Source organism: Rhincodon typus, chromosome 20, assembly GCF_021869965.1.
Source record: "Rhincodon typus isolate 14 chromosome 20, sRhiTyp1.1, whole genome shotgun sequence".
In the NCBI taxonomy this organism is placed as follows: domain Eukaryota; kingdom Metazoa; phylum Chordata; class Chondrichthyes; order Orectolobiformes; family Rhincodontidae; genus Rhincodon; species Rhincodon typus.
This window is the reverse complement of record NC_063351.1, coordinates 9,632,526-9,654,675: the sequence shown is the minus strand read 5'-3', so window position 1 is coordinate 9,654,675 and position 22,150 is coordinate 9,632,526. Positions and strand designations below refer to the sequence as shown.

The following is a 22,150-nucleotide window of genomic DNA, read 5'->3' as shown; positions in this document are numbered from 1 at the left end:
TGCCCAGTTCACCAGGAGAGATGACACTACAGATGTAGGGAGGAGAAGGAGTGACACCCCCAAAGATGACAGAAAGTTCACAAATTAAACATGGCCACTGCTGTCAGGTCACCACTGTGGAGAGGGAGCTGCAGTCACAATAGAGTCCCTCAGGCTATGGGGAAAAGGAAGAGAAATGAGGCATTGCTATGCTTTGGCCTGCCATTTCCATCCAATCAACTGGGATGGGGCCGGAAGGGAGGGTGCAATCTGAGGTGGTGGGGGTGTTTATGTTGTTTAAAAAATCCAGATGATATATGTCTCACTAAAAACTTTTATTAACTTATTCCGATATTGATAGTTGGGTATTCCTCACTCCCTGCCCTATATAAAACTGGCTGGAGGTGGATACATGCTGGAAGAGGAAGTTACTGCATTTCTGCTTCTTAAACCCCTCCCTTCACTGGAAAAAAATGCATTCTTCTATTTGCTGAATTAAGGTGATGCAGGCTAAATAAGCCAATAGATTATTTTCTCAGGATGCGTCACCACTGTTCAAACAGTTGTACCAATGCAAAGCTTTCATTAGATTCCAGCATTTTTTGCTCAGTCACTTTCTTTCAAATGATTTTGATTAAAAAGCAGAATAATTTCAAAATCTCAGAGGAAAATTTCAGAGTATTGTGTCTGAAACTCAACAACTGGGTATGCACTTGAGACAGAAATGAACAAATAACTGATTCTGCCACTGACAAATATTTTGTAGCTTTTATTTCATAACCAGAACTTTTATTAGAGTCATAGAATCCCTACAGTGTGGAAGCAGGTCATTCAGCCCATACTGACCTTCCAAACAGCATCCCACACTGACCGATCCCCCCCTTCCTAACCCTGTAACCCTGCATTTCTAATGGCTAGCCCATCTAACCTGCACATTGCTGGACACTATGGACAATTTAGTATGACCAAGTCACCTAACCTGCTTGTCTTTGGACTGTGGGAGGAAACTGGAGCACCTGAAGGAAACCCATGCAGACACAGGGACAATGTACAAACTCCACACAGATGTTGCCTGAGGCTGGAATTGAACCTGGGTCCCTGGTGCCGTGAGGCAGCAGTGCTAACCACTGAGCCACCCTGCTGCCCCTAATATTAATAAATTTAGTGAAAGAAAGCACTTAGATTTAGTGAAAGAGAGGGAAATAAAACACAATGAGATTGGCTGTAGTGGTGGTGTATGTGTGCGCGTGTGTGTGTGCGCGCGTGTTTAGGAGACAGTGGACAGTGTCTTCGGTAATAATACTTCAATCCTCTAATAAAGCAACTGTACATTTTGAAGACAACTAATTATACTCTTTATGTCTTGTTGACAGATTAATTTCAATGCTATTTTTGTATACTGGTGAGAAGAAAACCATGCCTGCATCACTGAAAACATACAAAGCTGGCAGGAAAACCAATCTGATTTAATAATGCTCTTTAGGAATGGAAGTCTTCCCTCCTTACCCAGCTCAACCTATACCTGACTCTAGATTCACAGCAGCGTGCCTTCAGAAATGCAAGTCGTTCAGTTGTACCAAACTGCAACAGAGAAACTGAAAAGGAACAAAACCAGGAGACCACTCAGCATTGATACAGTCACCAGAAACAGCAAAAGCTCTCCTCTCCAGTCTTCTGCAAAGCCCTACAATCTAACTTCTAGGAACTTGTCAAAATTGTGAGACCTGACACACAGACTAGTTATGCAAGAAAAATACCCAGAGAATTTTAAATAATAGCCAATGTCCCAGAGGCCTCCATCATCATCCTTTGGTATAGCCTGTTACACCGGCAAAACAGATCCATCAGACCACTCCTGACTATTGAGTCCAGACCCCATCAAGGTTCCTGGCATAAAGTCAAACATGGGAAGGAAAATCCTTTCAATTGCTGGAACAGTGCTTCTCCATGTTCAACAATACTTGGAAGAAGCATTGAAGGCTAGCAAGGTCACAGACTGAACTCTGGGTAGGGGACTTTGATGTCCATCATAAAAAGTGGCTCAATGGCAAACTGCTGATGTCCCCACCATCACAAATTCCAGTCTTCAAACAATTATAGAGATGCTGGAGTCTGAGATAACAAGGTGTAGAGCTAGATGAACACAGTGGGCCAAGCAGCATCAAAGGAGCAGGAAAGTTGATGTTTCAGGTCTGGACCCTTCTTCAGAACTGGGGGAGGGGAAGGGGGCTCTGTAATAAATAGAGAGAGAGGGGGAGGCAATGATGGAAGGTGGATATAGGAGCAGATAGGTGGAGAGAAGACGGACAGGTCAAGGAGGCGGGGATGAAGCCAGTAAAGGTGAGTGTAGGTAGGGTGTTGGGATGGGGGTTGGTCAGTGAGGAGGGAGGGGTGGGTAGTATCCACCTTCCATCATCACCTCCCCCTCTGTCTATTTATTTCTGAGACCCCTTCTCCTCCCCCATTTCTGAAAAAGGGTCCAGACCCGAAACGTCAGCCTTCCTGCTCCTCTGATGCTGCCTGGCCTGCTGTGTTCATCCAGCTCTACACCTTGTTATTTCAGACAATTATACTTATGTTATAGTCTGAAAGCACATCAATATTTATTGGCCTAGGCAACACCAAAGCTGTAGTTCTGAAGACTATGTTCATGGACTAGTCATATTTTGAGCCATTCCAGTACAGCTATAACAGTATCATCTACCCAGCAAAGTAGAAATTTTCCCAGGAATCTCCTATCTATGAAAATCAGGACAAATCCAACTCACCCACCTACTGTCTCATCAGTCTTCTGTCTGTTAGAAGCCAAGTGATGGAAACTGCCATCTACAATAATATTTATCAGCATTTACTCACCCCAATACCTGCTTCCATATTCTTATTAAGTTTCACCTGGGCCATTCAACTCCTGATCATATTATAACCTTGATCCAAAGATAGCCAAAAGAGCTGAATTTCAATGTTGAAGTAAGAGTAACTTTCTCATCTCATTGACATTATCCTTAGCTGATTCTGGAATTTTAGTAGGTATTTCACATGTTACCCTAATGTTGAACTCAATCATGCAATGTTTGACAAATGATCATGTACCATTGGACAGTTAAATAAATCGGGCCCCTTAGTTCACCTTTAACTGTTTCAGGCAACTTAATATCTTTTTGGCATGTGCTAGTGTGCCCATCCTGATCTATACAAATGTTAAAATTCTCCAATAAAACCACTTCGCTTTCACTACATGCTTGACTCACCTAAGAAAGTTACTATGTCACAGTTGCTACCACAGGGTCTAAAACACAATTCCCACTACAGTCTTAAATCCTTATCTTTCTTTATTTTATCCATGCCTCTTACCTCTTGTAAATCCTCTCTTATCATTGAAGGGATTTTATTCCTAATCATTCAGGCTACTCCACCCCTCCACAATTTCTCCTATTTTTCCTGTGAACATTACAACCTGGTATTTTTACTACCTGGTCCTGAAAATTTTTCAGCCATGTCTTAGTAATCGAAGTTATATTTATGACTGCAATTCATTCCATGTGTCCCTTATACTCTGTGTGTTCATGCAAAGAATGGTTTTGAGCCATAAGCCACAACGTATCCTTCTATTTTAAAGTTTTACTCACACGTTTCCTGTTTCTCCCTATCAGTTTAATTCTTTTAGATCTTTCAGTTTTCTCTTCACCTGCAGTGCCTGAAGCACCATTTCTGACTTTTGTTCCCGTCTTTCACCTTTTGATTGTTCTGAAACTATTATCTACATTTTCTACCTGAGTCTTCCCAAAGCACCACCAACACCCCTAATTTACTAGTTTAAAGTTTCTATTACCATTCTTCTATGAACCTGGTCCCAGCCCAATTGAGGTTCAGCACATCCTAACAGTATAGTTCCTTCCTGTTTCAATATTGTTGCCAGTGTCCCATGAAATCAAACTCATCTCTTCCAAGCACTCCTTTAGACACATGTTCATTTCTCTGATTTGCTTATCATGGCACCAGTTTGAACAAGATTTGAGTAATAATCCAGAGATTACAATCCTTAAAGCCTCTGTGCTTTAATCTAGCCTCCAGTTCCTGATACTTCTTAGAGGGGACTTCTTCCCTAATGCTGCAATCCAAATTGTGCACCGAACAACCAAATTAATGCAGAAAATGCTAGAGAAACTCTGCAAGTCTGGCAGCATCTGTAAGATGAAAGCAGAATTAACAATTTCAGGTCAATTGACCCTTCATCATTGCTGACTATCTAGCATCCACAGTTCTCTGTTTTATTACAACAAAATTAATGCCTCACGTCCAAATGTGAAATAAATTTCTTTCAGACAGGCACACACAGTATGTGCAATGTGCTGGTTGGATGCCATCAGTTTCTGTGGTGCCTCATTTTTATCCCACCGGTTCCTCTTCGTCTACAAACTGTGTTACACCAACCTTGTTCTGAAGCTGTGCCTCTCCACAAAGTTGTGACCGAAGCATGAAGAAAACGGTGTAGATACTGCTACTTCTCCCTATGCATTGGAGTGTATCCAACTTACCCTCCATCTCAATGACTCAGAGCTGCAGAGTTTTGTGATAGAGACATCAAAAGAAATTTAATTCAATTGGAACAGTTGCACTGTCCTACACACTTCCATTGAGACATGCAACTTGCTCATTCATTTATATATGTATATCAAGCTTGTAGTTTATTTCTTTCTACACATTAATTTGCACTAAACAATGGATAAAATAATCTAAATACTGCCTCAGAGTTACACATACCATGACAATTATGGTGATGAAAGGAAAAAGAACCCAAAAGCAGCAACTGATTTGCTCTCTGTGCAGAATTCTTACTCGGACAAAATTCCAGTTGCAGTACTCTGATAACAGTGTGCTATTTTCACAGTCAAACTTGATTGGTTTAAGTATTTCATTAATTTTTGTTATTTTATTCTTCAATAGGCTGTGGGCATCACTGGTTGAGCCTACATTTAATGCCCATCTCTAGTTTCCCTTGAGAAGGTGGTGGTGGTGAGCTGCCTTCTTCAATCACTGGCAGTCCATGTGATGTAAGTATTTTCCAATGTCATTAGGGAGGGAGTTCCAGGATTTGACCCACTAACACTGAAGGATCGGCAATATATTTCCAAGGAAGGATGGCAAGTGGCTTGGCGGTGAATTTGCAGTATTCTCATGTAACTGCTATCTGTGTCATTCGAGATGGTAGTGGTCATGGGTTTGGAAGGTGCTGTCTAGAAACCTCAGTGAATCTCTGCAGTCCATCTTCTAGATGGTACATGCTGCTAGACCGCATCATCGATGGAGGGAATAAATGATTGCAGATGTAGTGCCAGTCAAATGAGCTGCTATGTATCCTGTTAATTATTCGCTTACAATGTGTATATCTACTTTGTTGAAAACATTTGTGTGAATCTTGGGCATGAATTAAGCCATAATCGAAAAGGTAACACGACAGTACAGTACAGAATTTTATTTCAAGATCATAATAACTTATCCAGAATTGGAGTCAAGAATCACTGAGTAATCAAGAAATTGAGAGTATCAAAACAAAACAGAGAGCAAATGTTGCTTCTTTTAATGGTAACCAGTGATAGTTGACAAATTAAACATCAAAGCATGTCAAAACTAGGAGGTGGAACCAATTCAGGGCTCATATAAGGTGGAAATTATTACTAATTATTTGATAAAGTAAATTCATTATCATATGATATGTTAAACAGAATAGTGAAATTATGTGGCAAATTATCCTTGAGATTCAACTGTGCACTGTTTGTCTGTCAGGTGTTAAATGACTTCCTATGCCAGGAAGGATGAGCGTGTTCATTATAAGCTATCACAGGTAAAAATAAACAGGGCATCCAGATTCTTGCAGGCACTGACCCTGTTGCTAGTTCAACCATAACAACAAGTCAACCACAACAGTACAAGTCAGTTTTGTTGACCTTGATGATCACTTATTTGAAGCACCCTCTATGAAATTGGGTTCTCCTGATCGAAGGTGGCACCATGTGACCTAAAAGCAGTCCTTTAAGGAACGAATATATGCTGCAACTGAGAAAGTTACCGTTTAAAATACTATTACCTGATTTCATAGAATCCCGATAGTGCGGAAAGAGGCCATTTGGCTTATCAAATCTATGCCATCCCTCAAAGACCATCCCAACAAGACCCAGCACCCATCCTATTCCATTCATCCAATGGCTAACCCACCTAGCCTGTACATCCCTGGACACCATGGGGCAATTTAACATGACTAACCCACCTAACCTATGCATCTTTGGAATGTGGGAGGAAACTGGAGCACCTTTAGGAAACCCATGCAGACACAAGGAGTGTATGCAAACTGCACACAGGCAGTTGCCCAAGGCTGGAATCAAACCCAGATTCCCGGCACTGTGAGACAACAGTACTTCTTTTTTCGTTATTCATTCATGAGATGAGGACGTCACTGACCAGGCAGCATTTATTGCCCATCCCTAATTGCCTAGAGGGCAGTTAAGGGTCAACCACATTGCTGTGGTTCTGGAGTCACATGGAGGCCAGAGCAGGTAAGGGTGACAGTTTCCTTCCCTGAAGGACATTAGTGAACCAGATGGATTTTTAACTAACCACTGAGCCACTGTGCCGCACCTGAAAGTGGAGTTGGCAGGTCCCTGCAGACCTTATATTCCTGCAGACCTTAAAGGCCCACAGGACTTCTGTTGGACACGACCTTGGACCCAGTCCTCTGCATGATCACACATGTCAACCCCCACCAACCAACCTTCCCCCTGACCCAAAATAACCAAAACCATTTTGACTCTTTTTGATGCTGCCCATGTCCTACCAAATAACGACTAGATTCCCTGCTAGGAATCTACAACCCAATAGCTCAATGAGTCAGGCAACTTGGGCCCATCTACAACCCAACAGCTCAATGAATCAGAGACAACAAGGTGCAGAGCTGGATGAACACAGCAGGCCAAGCAGCATCATAGGAGCAGAAAGGCTGACGTTTTGGGCCTAGACCCTTCATCAGAAAAAAAACTGCAGTTCCTACTATCTCTAGCTCAATGAATCAGGCAACTTGGGCCCATCCTTTTAGATGCTGAGATTATTCCCCACGCAGCTATATTTCTTAGGCTTATAGATTCTTTCCTTAAAATATAGCACCAAAGAAGAATATGTGGTCAAGCTCAACAGCAGTAAACATCAGCATGATTTCTTTTTACATCTGACAGCAGAAGCAAGTGAAGAAATTTATCTGCAAGTTAAAGGTAATAAACTGCAGCTAGTTGGACACATCTTTTTTAATGCATAAGTCCAAATCACATTCTTCTTGGCTAAATAACCTGATAAACTGGAAGGATTATTGCTCTATGCTTCCTAACCCAGAAAGAAAGCTGATAAATCTAGGAAGCAGTCTTGTACCCAAAGATACTGCGAACCTAATGGCTGCAGAATGACTGTTCTGTGGTTGTTTTGTACACCTGAAACAACATAAGCTGCTCCTTTGCATATGCTGGAGAGCTCCTGACGTACAGTGGTAGAAATTATCGGGTATCAGCTGTTCCTAGAGGACTACAGCTCTCCTTAAAGTCTGCTTTGTGGAAGATAAGAATGACAAATTACTCACTTCCACGCAGGGTGGTTCTTTGGAAATAGTGTCACAGCATTCTCTCCTAGAAAATAGTACAAGAGAAGCTATACTGGGAGTAGCAAATAATGAATAATTTGTGTCACACCTGAAGCCAAATTTTGGGAAAAAAAAAGTGCCAGACTTCAAATTAATTTTACAACAATACTTCACATAGCATCTCAATATTTCTTCATTGTATGATTGATGGACCATCACAAAGCGACCACACACATCATAGAATCCATACGGTGTAGAAGCAGGCCATTCAGCCCATCAATTCACACCGACCCTCTGAAGGGCATCCCACCCAGATCCACCCCCTTACTCTATCCCTATAACCATGGATAATTCACCTAGCCTGCACATCCCTGGGCACTATGGGCAATTTAGCATGGCCAATCCACCTAACCTGCACATCTTTGGACTGTGGGAGGAAACTGGAGCACCTGGAGGAAACCCACATAGACACAGGAACAACGTGCAAACTCCAGACAGTCACCTGAGGCTGGGATCAAACCCGGAGTCCCTGGTGTTGTGAGGCAGTAATGCTAAACAATGAGCCACCGTACTGTCTTGTGCCATCATGATCTATTACAAGACAAAAACCTTTTCACACAGAGAGGAAAATAGGACTGAGGAACAGAAGTAGACAATTTAGCCTGCTTCATCATTTAATAAGATCATAGCTGATCTACTTGTCGTGTCAGATCAATTTCCCATCTGCTTCCGAAACACTTGCTTTGCTTATCTACCAAAAATCTAACTCAGCCTTGAATAAATTTGAAGTCCCAGCCTACACTACTATCTGGGGAAAAGAATTCCACATTCCAATAATCCTCGGAGAGAAAATAAAAATTCTCCTCATCTCAGTTTAAGAGGTCTCACTTTTAAAACAATGTCCCTTCATTGTTGTCTCTCCTACAAGGGGAAACATTCTTTGGGTAGCCACCCTATCCAATGCCTCAAGAATTTTATGTTTCTGTAAGATCACTGCTTGTTCTGCTAAATTCTAATTGATATAGACCTAACTTGTTCAACCATTCTTTATAAGATAGGCCCTCTATTCCAGGAATGAGTCAGGTGAACCTTCTCTGAACTGTTTCTAACGCAGATCATTCATCTAAACTCACTGAGCTAGCTTACTGGTGGTTCAGGAATTTTCCAGTACCTCTGCAATTTGACACTATTTCTTTTCCTATCTTAGAATCTTGTTGCACGTTTTTATTTTGTTTTGTTTATTTCTGTTTTGTCGCAAGCGTAGAAAAGGAAAGGAAGTGGGTGGTGTTGCAGAACAGAGGAACCTAGGGGTTCAGGTACATAATTCTTTGAAGTTTGCGTCACATATAGACAGGGTCATTAAAAAGGCCTTTTAACACGCTTTTGCCTTCATTGCTTAGAGTACAGGAGTTGAGAAGTCATGTTGAAATTGTACAGGATATTGGTGAGGACTCTTCAAGAATACTGAGTCCAGTTCTGGTAACCCAGTTATAGGAAAGATACTATTAAGCTTGAGAGGACTCAGAAGAGATTTGCCAGCATGTTGCCAGGCATAGAAGGTTTAAGTCATAAACAAAGGCTGGATAGGCTGGGATTTGTTTCACTGCAGTGTAGGAGGTTGAGAAATGACCCTACAGAAGTTTATAAAATCATGAGGAGTATAAATAAAGTTAATGGCAATTGTCTTTACCCTAGGATGGGAGATTTCAAGACTAGGGGGCACATTTTTAAGGTGAGGGGAGAAAGATTTAAAAAGGACACAAGAGGCAAGATTTTTTACACAAGAGGGTGGTTTGCGTGTGGAATTGACTTCCTGAAGAAGTGATGAATGTGGGTACAATTACAACATTTAGAAGTCTTTTGGATAAGTTCATGAATAGGAAAGGTTTGGAGGGATATGGGTTAGCAGCAGGCAGGTGGAACTACTTTAGTTTGGAATTATGTTCGGCACAGACTGGTTGGACCGAAGGATCTGTTTCTGTGCTGTATGACTCTACAATTCTGTGAAGGCATTTTAAGTTCCAAATGAAAATCAGAAACAAAAAAATGAAACACACATATATCATGAACTGACCCAAAGTCTTGCTACAGCTTCGTGAGAGAGATGAGATGTAAACTTTCCAGACAACTCAGGGAAAGCACCATTGACTTAAAGTGCAAAAAACTTGTTGTGAAATAATTAAGTACACAAAAAATGTAAGAGGTACAAGCAGGCAAGAATCAAACAGCCGGTTGAAACTGCTCCACTATTCAATATAATCATTGTCCATCTTGAGCATCAACTCTACTTTCCATTGCCTTGATTTCCTGCGAGACCAGATGTCTAACTATCAACTATGGACCACCAAGAAAGTGGAGATGCAGTCAGTGCTGCAATTATTCCATTAAGTCTGCCCAAACTGAATATTTACATTGACATTGCTGTCATGAATGTAGAACAAAAGGATCAAAAGTAAAAACGTGAAAGGACGTGAAGTGTACACAATTTGCACTTGCTCAAAATAACCTTGAATTGATTTGAACAATGACTGTATATTGTATTAAATGAACTTCATTTTGCAATACAGCAGTTTCATATTGATTACCTGTATGACAGATTCTCCAGGCTTCATGTCAGTGTAAACATTTACTTTGTAAGAAATGTTCTGAAAAATTGGAGTGTTGTCATTCGCATCGATCACGAAGACATTGACAGTGACTGAAGTACTTTCTTGAACACCATCAGAAGCCGTCATCTTCAAGAAATAAAGAAAGAAATTCTTTAGGTGAGCATTCTAATATTTCAGGGACAAAAAAGCCTACAAAGTGTTTCTTTTTAAAACAGCTGTCACTTTATGTGCGTAAATGTAACACAACAGCAACCACTAAAATCCAGTGAATACTATCAAAGTGAACACAATCAAAACCAAATTACCATTTGATTAGATGAAAAGAAACAAAAAATCACAGCACCTAGTCTTCACTGACTATTTTGATTAGCTGTCTGTCCAATCATTTTTGGCATGGTCTGAGTTAAGGGCCAATGCAAAGTGGAGACTAGGTGCCAGTGTGGTCCTGATTGGAAGGTCTGTTATTCTGAACTTTTTATTTCTTTGTTTTTCAAACTCATTTACTCCTATATCCGTGATGCTGGACTTTTTTATTTGTTTATTTTCGAATGTTTTTCTTCCTTAAGAATTTGTACTTAAGGATCTGACCCCTGGTACCTTTATACCTAAGATGGCGCCATAAGCGGCAACTTGTAAACTTTTCACTGCACTCATTTGTGTACTTATGACAATAAAGCTAATTCTAATTCGAATTTCCATTCAAGGTGCTTATTGTCTACAAAGAAGCATGCAGTATACCGTAAAAGTGTAATTCTGCTGACGTTCCCGGTCAACTGGCTCACGTAAAGTCAGATAGCGGGTTATTCCGAAAGGAGTTACGGTAAATGCTGTAACAAAGTCGCTCAGCGAAATTCGCAGCTTTGGGTCTTTCGTCTGGAGAGAAGCAAAAGTGAATGAGAATGAAAGTGAACATCAGAAATGTTATTTCTCTTAGCAAGTTTTATGTTCTGATTACTAGCGTTGGAATGTACAACATTAACTGTGAATATTTTATTAACACAGCTAATGGTGTTGCATTAGTTTGCACCTCTGTGCAGCTTGCTGTGCAGCAATGAATCTTCAGCTATTATTATCTGGTTTGTTTCTTTCTGGTCCAATTCTTTAATATGGGTATTTTACCCTGATAAAGGAAACATAATGAGCAACAGCATGGGAAGGAAAGACTTGACTTGAATTATTTCAGTGTAGCTGCTTCCATAAAATGTATTCGTTCCCATTCAGTCAGTTGCAAATGACTGATTATAAACTTAAACAAGCCATCGCCAACAACAAATTGATCAGAATAAATAAGCAGATTTAACACTAGTGGGGTAATTTTCGAGGTTTCGATAGTCAATGACCAAGGTACACAGACTTAGAAGTTTCCAGTGTTCCTCCTTGGCCGAGTTAGTCACTGAAGGCACCATAGTGGGAGATACCACCTTGGGTTAGGCAAAATAATACTCAGTCAGAGATCTGATTCTGACTGTTACTTGAACTGGAAATGTGGATAAATAGAAGTGTGGTAAGGGCAGGATTTGGCTTGATTGTGAATGCTGCTTGGTCAACTGATGACTAGCAAGGCTGACGTATGAATGAAGGTCAATAAAAAGGCAGCAGAGAACAGTTAGTGCCTATAGACTATCAAGTGAACAAGACTTTTAAAAGAAGGAGGATTGGCAAGAAATGGGCCCTTAGAAAAATAAGACTTCAAACAAAAACTGTCTGGTGAACTTACTGGAATTTGCAGAAGTAGCAAAATGCATTTCATCTCTTTAAAGTACCTGGACACTCTTTATCCAGTAGCTGCTCAGTTACAAATACTGTTTAAGAGCCAGGCATGGAAAGTAATAATTCTAATCTAAATGATTCTTACAAACAAGCATTATTACTTTAAGGGTGTACAGGCAGGAATATCAATAACTTTTCCATTAAAAAGCTGCTGATTAACTGGTTACAGAGTTCTGGAGATCCTTTGAAAAGAGACCAGAATAATTTTTCTGAAAGAAAGATACTACATAATGGGATCAAAAGAATTGGACTCTATAAATCAGAACAGGTTATACATCCTGAATAAATGTTTAGAGCGAACATGACTGATTCAAATGCGCAGCACTTGAAAGCACATCAAGCACTCAACCACTTTAACAACTATAAATATCGCTCCAATTATCTGCCTTTTCACTTCTGCTGAAGACAGTGTTTCACCTTAGGGAACAATTCCTTGACCACTCTCAATTGGTAAGCAACCAGTTCTTGTGTGTCAGCTTAAACAGTGCCTGTCAACGGGGATCTCAATGATCGGAAGTGTAAAAGCGTGTCTGATTCTATCTTCATCTGATATCTGCAAATGTCAAGGACCACTGACTCGCAATGTATAGAAACTGTGTTTTACTTTTTCTTTGCTTCTCCTGAAGCTGAAAGACACTATTGCTATTTCGGTTCACCACAATTTGGGATTATTCACCTCTCCCTCTAGTGGTGCTCAATACTGACATTATCTAAGTAGATTGGTATCCATGACTTACAACAAATTCACTCATCCAATATTTAAGGAAACTAATATTTCAAAGAAACTATTCATATCCTATGAAGTGAGTTGCACTCTTACTTCACGTTACATAATTTCACACTTAGTTTTTTGTTGAAATTTCTCACCTTGCACCCATGAGGACAATGCAGAAGAAATACCATTTCAAAGGGAAGCCCAACAAATATATGCATGGAAGGATAGAGCTGATTGGTTGACAAATGGACTCTCATTGGTAGAGGCATTGCCATGGAGAGTATACGCATTAATAAACTGAGCCCAACACAACAAGTAGCATTAGAAATGAGTCCACACAGTGTGGAGCTGGAGGAACACAGCAGGTCGGGCAGCATCAGAGGAACAGGAGAGTCGATGTTTCAGGCTTAGACCCTTCTTCAGGACTAGGGAGGGGGAAGGGAGCTGGGAAATAAATAGAGGAAAGAGAGGTGCGGTTGGGGGAAGGTAGGTGGGATAGTGATAGATGGATATAGGTAGGCGTAGTGGGGATTGATCAGTGGGAAGGGTGGGGTGGATAAGTGGGAGAGAAGAGGGAGTGGGAGGGGGAGTTAAAACAGTTTGGATCTGGAAGCTCTTGTTGATTATAGTGTAAGGAGAGCAGGTGCTCCGCAAATCGGTCATCAAGTCTGTGCTTGGTCTCACCGATGTAGAGGAGGCCACATCGGAAGCAACGGATACAGTATACCAGGTTGGAGGATGCACAGGTAAACCCGATTATAGCGTACAGGTTCATCTGTACATCCTCCAACCTGGTATGCTGTATCGTCTGTAGCATCCTCTACATCGGTGAGACCAAACACAGACTCGATGACCGATTTGCGGAGCATCTGCGCTCTGTACATGATAATTAACACCACCTCTCGGTCGCTAACCATTTTAACTCCCCTTCCCATTCCCTGGGTGACATGTCCATCCTGGGCCTCCTCCAGTGCCACAATGAGGCCACACACAAACTGGAGGAGTAGCACCTCATATTCCACCTCGGGAGCCTACAGCCTGATGGCCTGAACATAGTATTCACCAGTTTTAAAATCTCCCCAACCCCGGCCCCATCCCACGTCCAACCCTCCCTCTCATCCCCGCTTCCCTTGACCGGACACAGCCTGCCCATCTCCTTCCCCACCTATCTACCCACCACCCTTCCCACTGACCAATCCCCACTATCCCTACCTGCATCCACCTATCACCATCCCAATGACCTTCCCCCAGCCCCACCTCACTTTCCTCTGTTTATTTCCAGCTCCCTTCCCCCTCCCCAGTCCTGATGAAGGTCTAGGCCCAAAACCTCGACTCCCCTGCTCCTCTGATGCTGCCTGGCCTGCTGTGTTCCTCCAGCTCCACACTGTACCGACTCTGACTCCAGCATCTGCAGTTCTTGGTAACTCCGAACGTTAGAAATGAGTCACTTCGTATGAAATCTCACAGGAGTCCCATCGGTCCCCTGGAGATACATGCTGCCAGCTCCAGGGAGAAGCCACCAAACCACACGCCAATCAGATGGGTGAGGTGGCTGACACGCCCTTCCCTGAAATCAAAACAGGCCTATGCCAGAAGAGCTGCTGACCAATCAGACGAAGCTGTGGCTGCTGACTGAAGATTCACCCCTTGTGTCCCCGGGAAGCAAGGACAGAGGTAAGTAATGAGTGTGTGGATAATTCAGAAGCAAAGGACAGCAAGCCTTTGGATTAGACACTGTTTGCCTTTGACTGTGGAAACCCCCCAACACTTCCCTGCTCCCAGTCAAAGTAAGAAGCTTCCCACAATGTAGTAGCTATTGGGAAGACTGTATGATTGTAGCTGGGTTAATTCCACAGGGCTCCTAATTGGCTACTTAAGGGCTTCAAAGGGGTGGTAGCATATTGGTAACATTAAGACACTAATAACCCAGAAACACAGGCAAATGTTCCGGGAACATTGTTTCAAATCCCACCATGCCAGATAGAGAAATCTGAATTCAAAATGATCTGGAATTTAAAAAAAACTAGCCTAAATGGCAACCATCATTGTTTAAAAACAAAAATCACGAATGTCCCTTAGGGAAGGAAATTTGCTATCCTTACCTAGTCTGGCCTACGTGTGACTCCAAACCCACAACAATGTGTTTGACTCTTGACTGCCCCATGGACAAGAACCACATTGCATTAACAAATGGAGAAGAAAATTGTGGTGAGACAGTAATTAAGTTTCATTCTACCTCCAAGCTTGCCACCTTTAGAACTAATTACAGGATGTTCTGTCTCTAACAGAACAATTACAGCAACCGTACTTGTGCTTTGCCTGAAAATAACATTTTCTTGAAGTTTTTCATCTTTCATCATTGTCCTGATGAGTGCAACATAAAAGGCTTCAACAAAATATGCTTTTTTTTCAGTAATATTCAAGTTCTATACTACCAAACCACTATTTGCACAGCAACAGTCTTTAATGATATTTTCAAATCCCTTAAAAAGACAGTTAACAAAACATATTAACGCGATAAATAAAGACACAGAAAATCATAGCAAAAGGTACAAGGGTGGCATTTGATGTAAATGGGAGCAGAGAGCTCCAGCATCACTGCACACATTTCAGCTACGTACCACTCTTATTCGAGTAGAAATTGTTCTGTCTATTTTCATCTCTGGAGAGGTGTGAAGTAGGAGGAAGTAAAGAAGAGGGCGAGGGTGAAGAAGAGGATGACGGCCGAAGAAAAGGACAAGGGTAAAGAAGATATCACCATTGAGAAATGTATTTTTTAAAACCTTCCTGGAGCTGGAGTGTTGTTGGCAGGCCCAGCATTTATTGCCAATCCCTAACAACCCTTGAAAAAATACGAGAATGCCACCTTCTTGAAACATTTCAGTGGTGTTCCAAAAAGTACACCCATAATGCTGTGATGCTCCTGGAGTTTGACACAGAAATGGTAAAGGATTATCACTTCATTTCCAATGGTCAGGATGGTGTGTGCCTGTTGCCCTTGTTCTTTAGGGGGTACAAGCCTTGGGTTTGGAAAGTGCTGTAGCAGAAACACTGGCAAGTTGTTGCTGTTCATCTTGTAGCATCCATAGTGTGCCAATGATTGTGCCAATGAAGCAGATTGTTTTGTCTTGGATGGTGATGAGATTTTTAAGCATTGTTGGGGTTGTACTCACTCAGGAAAGCACAGAATTCTTGATTTCACATCCTGACTTGAGGTTTTTAAAGAGTTAGAAGGCTTTGGACAGTCACAAAATACCCAACTCAAATCTATGGTTTTAGCTACAGCATTTATGTGCCTGATTCAGTTCAGTTCAGTTTCGTTTCAGGTCAATGCTAATTTGGAGAATGTCAATAGTAAGGATTTCAGCTCAAGATGTTGTGTGGTGTCAATGTTACTGCTGAGTGAATTGCTGGCTAAGTGTGTGCTCATTTAGACTGTGCAATAAATGGTTAGTGAATTTAATGGTATATTGGTGCTCTAATGGTTTAAGTTCAAAAGCTTACACTACATGAGAATTTGAAGAGTAGATTAAAAATGCTTTAAAATTGATTTTTTGATACCAAGCAATAACACTGAGCATTGATTATTGAAGTACACAGCACTAGTCAATTTATTATATTAGATAAACTGTTTCATATTTAGCGATAGACATTGTTCATGGGCTTTCCCAGCAAACTTCCCAGAGAGTCTAACTCTAGTTCAGGTCTAGCTTCTTGCTGGCACAGATTTCTTCAATCATTATTTAGGGAGTTGTGAATTGAATGAAATACAGTGAACATCCCACTTCTGGTCTTCTCATTAGAGGGAGGGTCAATGAGGAAGCAGGAAAAGATGTCTGAGTCTCAGTCACTATCCTGAGGAACTTAATTCTGCTTTGGCATCCTAGAGCTGAGGTGACTGGCCTCCTACAACCATAGCCATATTCCTTTCTATGTCTCTTTCAGTCTTAAGAAGAGGGCCAGCATTTATTTTACTTTTACCCAGAATATTCAAGTGTTTCCATTGGGACCCACTTGCATCCTTCTAGAGATGAGAACACCTATTCTGACTCAGCCTAGCAGCCTCTTAACTTACACTGGTACCCACTTCGGACACTTAGAACCGGAAAATGCCAAATATAGTGCATTCTGACCTTTTGACCTCATCCTACCTATACAATTGGTAGATAGACAGTCTGGCAGGAATACACGGATTAACCTGGGTACCTGCTTGATTCCAAGATATTCTGCTCAATTCCTGCCTGAGTTAACAGCAGCAATCTGCCATTCATGGAAAACTCAACCTCTACACACGTGATAAACCCTACAAGGCCCATGGGGAATTATTAACTAATCTCTTCATGGAGCTCCTTGAGTATGAGTTCCTTTGGAAATGAGCTGCCTCGCGAGAACACATATGAGGCCTTTATAAAGCAGACAGGGGGCCTTCTTATGGTGCAGTGATAGTGTTTGTACCCCTGGACTAGGAGGCCTGGGTTCAAGACCCACCTGCTCCATAGGTGTGTAATGACATCTCTGAACCAACTGGTCAGAAAAAAATAGGTCAATACAAAAAAAAAACTGCACTTGCTTGAGGCTTCTGAAAAGGGGGTCTCTTGTGGTTCAGTGGTAGTGTCCCTACCCTTGGACAGGGAGGCCTGGGTTCAAGTTCCACCTGCTTCAGAGGTGTGTAATTATGTCTCTGAACAGGTTGATTAGTAACATAGGTTATTAAGAAAAAAACAAAGATAAAGTAGACCCAGTAGGGCTCTTGTGGCACAGTGATAGTGTCTCAGCCTTTGGGCAAGAAAACTTGGGTTCAACCCCTACCTGCTCCAGAAATGTGTCACATAACATCTCTGAACAAGTTGACTAGGAGGAGATATACTTTCTCATCAGAGAGAGGGACGATTTTATTTTATTTATTATTGTCACATATACTGAGATATCGTGAAAAGTATTGTTTTGCGTGCTATCCAGGCAAATCATACCTGACATAAGTTCATCAGGGTAATAGAACAGAATGCAGAATATAGTGTTACAGCTACAGAAATGGTACGGAGAAAGATCAATTCTAATATATGACAGGTCCATTTACAAGTCTGATAACAGCGAGGAAGAAGTGGTTCTTGAATCTGTTGGTACATGTTTTCAAAATTTATATCTTCTGCCTGATGGAAGAGGGCGGAAAAGAGTATAACTGGCGTGGGAGGAGTCTTTGATTATGTTGACTGCTTTCCGAGGCAGAGGGAAATGCAGATTGATTCAATGGAAGAAAAGTTGCTTTACATGATGGCTGTGTTCACAACTCTAAGTTCTTGCAGTCTGGGACACAACAGTTGCCATATCAAGTCGTGATGCATGGGATAGGATGCTTTCCATGGTGTTTCGATAAAAATTGATAAGAATCATTGTGGACATGCTGAATTTCCTTGGCCTCCTGAGGAAGTAGAGGTGTTGATGTGCTTTCTTGACAGCTGAGGGACATCATCCCTCAGGTGAAGGACAAGGTTGTGAAAGTGGACCCTCCATGGTGACCTCAGCCAAGTACAGGGCACTACGGATAGCAGTGTATGTCTCATGTAGCAAATCAAATGGTGATGTGCATTTTCAAAATCAGACCCTCATTTTAAAAGTCCAATGAATGAATCAAAGGGAGTCATGGTACTTTCATTCTTTGCCAGTCTGGTGTACTAGTTGCATCTGAGTTATCCAAGCGTCACTACTGGGCAAGAAGAGCTAATTGTAACCACATAGTCAATGACTCATAGCCAGAACCGCACAGCATGCTTTCAATGAAAGCTGTATTGCCCCACAAAATATATCACAACAATTCGTTGGTGTGCAGAAATAATGTCTCCACCCTGCAGCTGTCCTGTACTAAGCAGCGGAGCATGTAGCAATATAAAGTGGTCTGCATCATGCTAATTTCACCTTCATGAAAGAACTGCAAACGTCACCACTGTGGGGAATAGCCCAGGAATAGGAAGATGGGGAAGTTGAGCAGGAGAAGGAAAAGGAAGATGTCACAGTCAGTTTATTTCTGGCTGGACGGTCCACAAAGAAATCCTCCAATTTTTATTACACAGACCAATTATCCATGCCACATTTTACCTTTACTTTGTTATTGACCATCACAACATTTGCTGGGTCAGAATGCAAAAATTAAAGCCACTTCAAAATAAACATTCCAAACTGAATAAATAAATCAAGCCATTCCCTGTTGCAGAGAATATTCAACCATCCTTGTGCATTCCTCAGTGATTGTCTTTTGTGTGCCTTTCAGCTTGCCTAGTTGTGCTCATTACTGTAGCCAGGATGGTGGAAGCTTGCTGATTTTCAATGGAGGAGCCTTTGAGTAGCCTTGGTGGATGATTAGGAGCAACTTTGGGCATAGATGGCCTGGCATTGGTTTGCATGACTGGCTGATGTGACTGTCATGGTCGAATAGCTAGCAGCTGCAAAAACTGTAAGATATGGGTATGAGGTTTGCAACATTTGCTAAGTGTGTGAGGTACAGTATATGAATGTGTGATTTGAGTCCTGAGTAATAGAGACTGTTGGTAAATGATGAGAATGTGGTGAACTGAGGCTCGTGATGCAGTCTGTAGGATACGGCATTTTAACTATGAATTCACTGATCTTAAGCACTCAGGTGAGGTCCTTCAACTGCTTGTGACACTGCACCTAAGATTTTGGGGCTTGTTTTGATTTCTATTGGTCACCATTCCCATTGCCTTTTTTAAGCATGTGTCTGGAGGGCCTCCTGGGTATAGAGGACATCTCTCCTCCTTTACACCTTCCCATCAAGGCCTCTGGTGCAACACTGCAAATCCTTGAAACCCATTCTCTAGCTGAGATGTCATGTTTTTGCCTTTTCCAGGTCAGTTTTTTTGAAGAAGTAACAAAGAGGATTGATGTGGACAGAGCGTGATCTTTATGGACTTCAGTAAGACGTCCAACAAGGTTCCTCATGGTAGACCCGTTAGCAAGGTTAGATCACATAGAGTACCGGGACATCTAGCCACTTGGATACAGAACTCGCTCAAGGGTAGAATACCAAAGGTGGTGATGGAGGGTTGCATTTCAGACTGGAGGCCTGTGACCAGCAGTGTGCCACAAGGTTTGGTGCTGGGTCCACTGCTTTTCTTCATTTACATAAATGATTTGGATGTGAACATAGGAGGTATAGTTGGTAAGTTTGCAGATGACACCGATATCGGAGGTGTGGAGAACAGTGAAGAAGGTTACCTCAGACTACAACTGAATCTTGATCAGATGGGCCAATAGGCCGAGGAGTGGCAGATAGACTTTAATTTAGATAAACGTGAGGTGCTGCATTTTTGAAAGGCAAATCAGAGCAGGACTTATACAATTAATGATAAAGTCCTGGGGGACGTTGCTTGACAAAAGAACCTTAGAGTGCAGGTTCATAGTTCCTTGAAAGTTGAGTCACAGGTAGATAGGATAGTGAAGAAGGCATTTGGTGTGCTTGCCTTTATTGGTCAGTGCATTGAGTATAGGAGTTGGGAGTTCATGTTGCAGCTGTACAGGACATTGGATAGGCCACTTTTGGAATACTGCATGCAATCCTACTATAGGAAGGATGTTGTGAAAATTGAAAGAGTTCGGAAAAGATTTACAAGGATGTTGCCGGGATTGGAGGGTTTGAGCTATAGCGAGAGGCTGAATAGGCTGGGGCTATTTTCTCTGGAGCGTCAGAGGCTGAAAGATGACCTTATAGAGGTTTATAAAATCATGGGGGGCACGGTTAGGGTAAATAGACAAAGTCTTTTCCCCAGGGTGGGGAAGTCAAAAACTGGAGAGCACAGTTTTAAGGTGAGAGGGGCAAGATTTTAAAAGGACCTGAGGGGCAACATTTTCATGCAGAAGGTGGTGCATGTATGGAATGAGCTGCCAGAGGAAATGGTGGAGGCTGGTACAATTACAACATTGAAAAGGTGGAGGCTGAGTATATGAATAGGAAGGGTTTAGAGTGATGTGGGCCAAATGCTGGAAAATGGGACAAGATTAATGTAGTATATCTGGTAAGCAAGGACAAGTTGGACCAAAGGTTCTGTTTCCGTGCCATACATCTCTATGACTCTATGAGATTTCTCTCCTAAAATACCTGCTTCAAGCAAAATGCCTTTAAAAAGGAACATGCCAGTTTCAGCAGTACAAGCTAACTTTTCTTTTGGTCCACCACTTAGAATCCCTGCTCATATTTCAACCAACTAGTAGAATAATTTGTACTGGTTGGACAGGGCAAATGTAAAACAGTAGGAAACACAGATATCACATTCATCCTGCACTGCACTCAACAGGCACAGGGTCACTGCATCAAACAATCCTTGGCCTGACTTTGGGGGCTATCCAATTTTTTCCCCACTAATGTTCACATCATTTGAACTAAACTAGGTAGGAGTACATTTAAGAATGCTGCTGGGGGGAGAAAAAGATTGCTGGATAAGATCAGCATCCCAGTTGGCAAATATATAAAATAGGTCAACTATCCATCAGGATTTGTTAAAATGACATTCGAGAAGGCCAGACTCTCCGATCAAGAATCCAGATCATTCTTTTAGTTTAATTTGTGGCCGCTTTCACAGGCAATGAGGACAGCCAGTTAGTCTCTATCAATAATAACAATTTATTATCTGTTAAAATATTCAGCATGCGTTTTCTCAATCAGTCATGATTATCTTTAATTGAGCTATCAGAAAATTTTCTACCTATTAGAAAGCAGGATTTTGAAAAACGTGATTGAACAATACCTGAAATTACAATCAAATACTGAAAGGCAACAATTACCATCCGTCATGACCCAGGGAAAAAAGGTGAACTGAAAAACTTGACCTGACATCTCATTCGTCAAATTACCTCGCCTGTCCTTAGTTGCCTGGTCCAGGATAATGGTCATCCATTATTATTTAATTAAAAAGCAAGGTCTTACAATGTCAGCAATTTACCAGGACAGATGTATACATATGTACCATAAAGATTCATGCAGGGAAGGTGAGGCAATGCATGCAACACAGTAGGATCTTCTGAGGAGAAGGTTAGGTATTGGACAAAATTTAGACTCAACATGACCTTTAAAACTGCAAAACCAATCACTTAGCTATCAGAGAAGTAATAAGAAGCATTGTCTTGACAAGAAGCAAAAACATGCAACAGATAAAATATTTGATACACAGCACACAGATAAAAACCACAATAAATACATACAGGAGTAGCACCTGATGGTACCTAAAAATAAACAGAAAAGAAGATTCACACAAATGAAAAACAGATTCCATGAAGATGAAATTTAAGTATGTATCCTCAACATCATCAAATCATCTTGAAGTGTAATAAATGGAATAGGTTCTGCAGTCCTTAGAATCTATAAAGACAGTTCACCTTTCAATATTATATAATGCAACAAAAACAAAGTTGCTGGAAAAGCTCAGCAGGTCTGACAGCATCTGTGAAAGA

At 41.4% G+C, this 22,150-nt stretch overlaps 1 protein-coding gene across 1 annotated transcript in view; it reads right to left on the bottom strand.

Moving 5' to 3' along the window:
- The window catches only part of pcdh15b (protocadherin-related 15b), a 606,743-nt gene that overhangs the window by 375,254 nt on the left and 209,339 nt on the right, over window positions 1-22,150 (bottom strand). The window contains exons 11-13 of the mRNA XM_048609162.1: window positions 21,902-21,922; window positions 10,945-11,079; window positions 10,183-10,332 (exon numbers count right to left, since the gene is read on the bottom strand). Coding sequence (XP_048465119.1) covers window positions 10,183-10,332; window positions 10,945-11,079; window positions 21,902-21,922 — 306 coding nt within the window. The remainder of the gene's footprint in view (window positions 1-10,182; window positions 10,333-10,944; window positions 11,080-21,901; window positions 21,923-22,150) is intronic.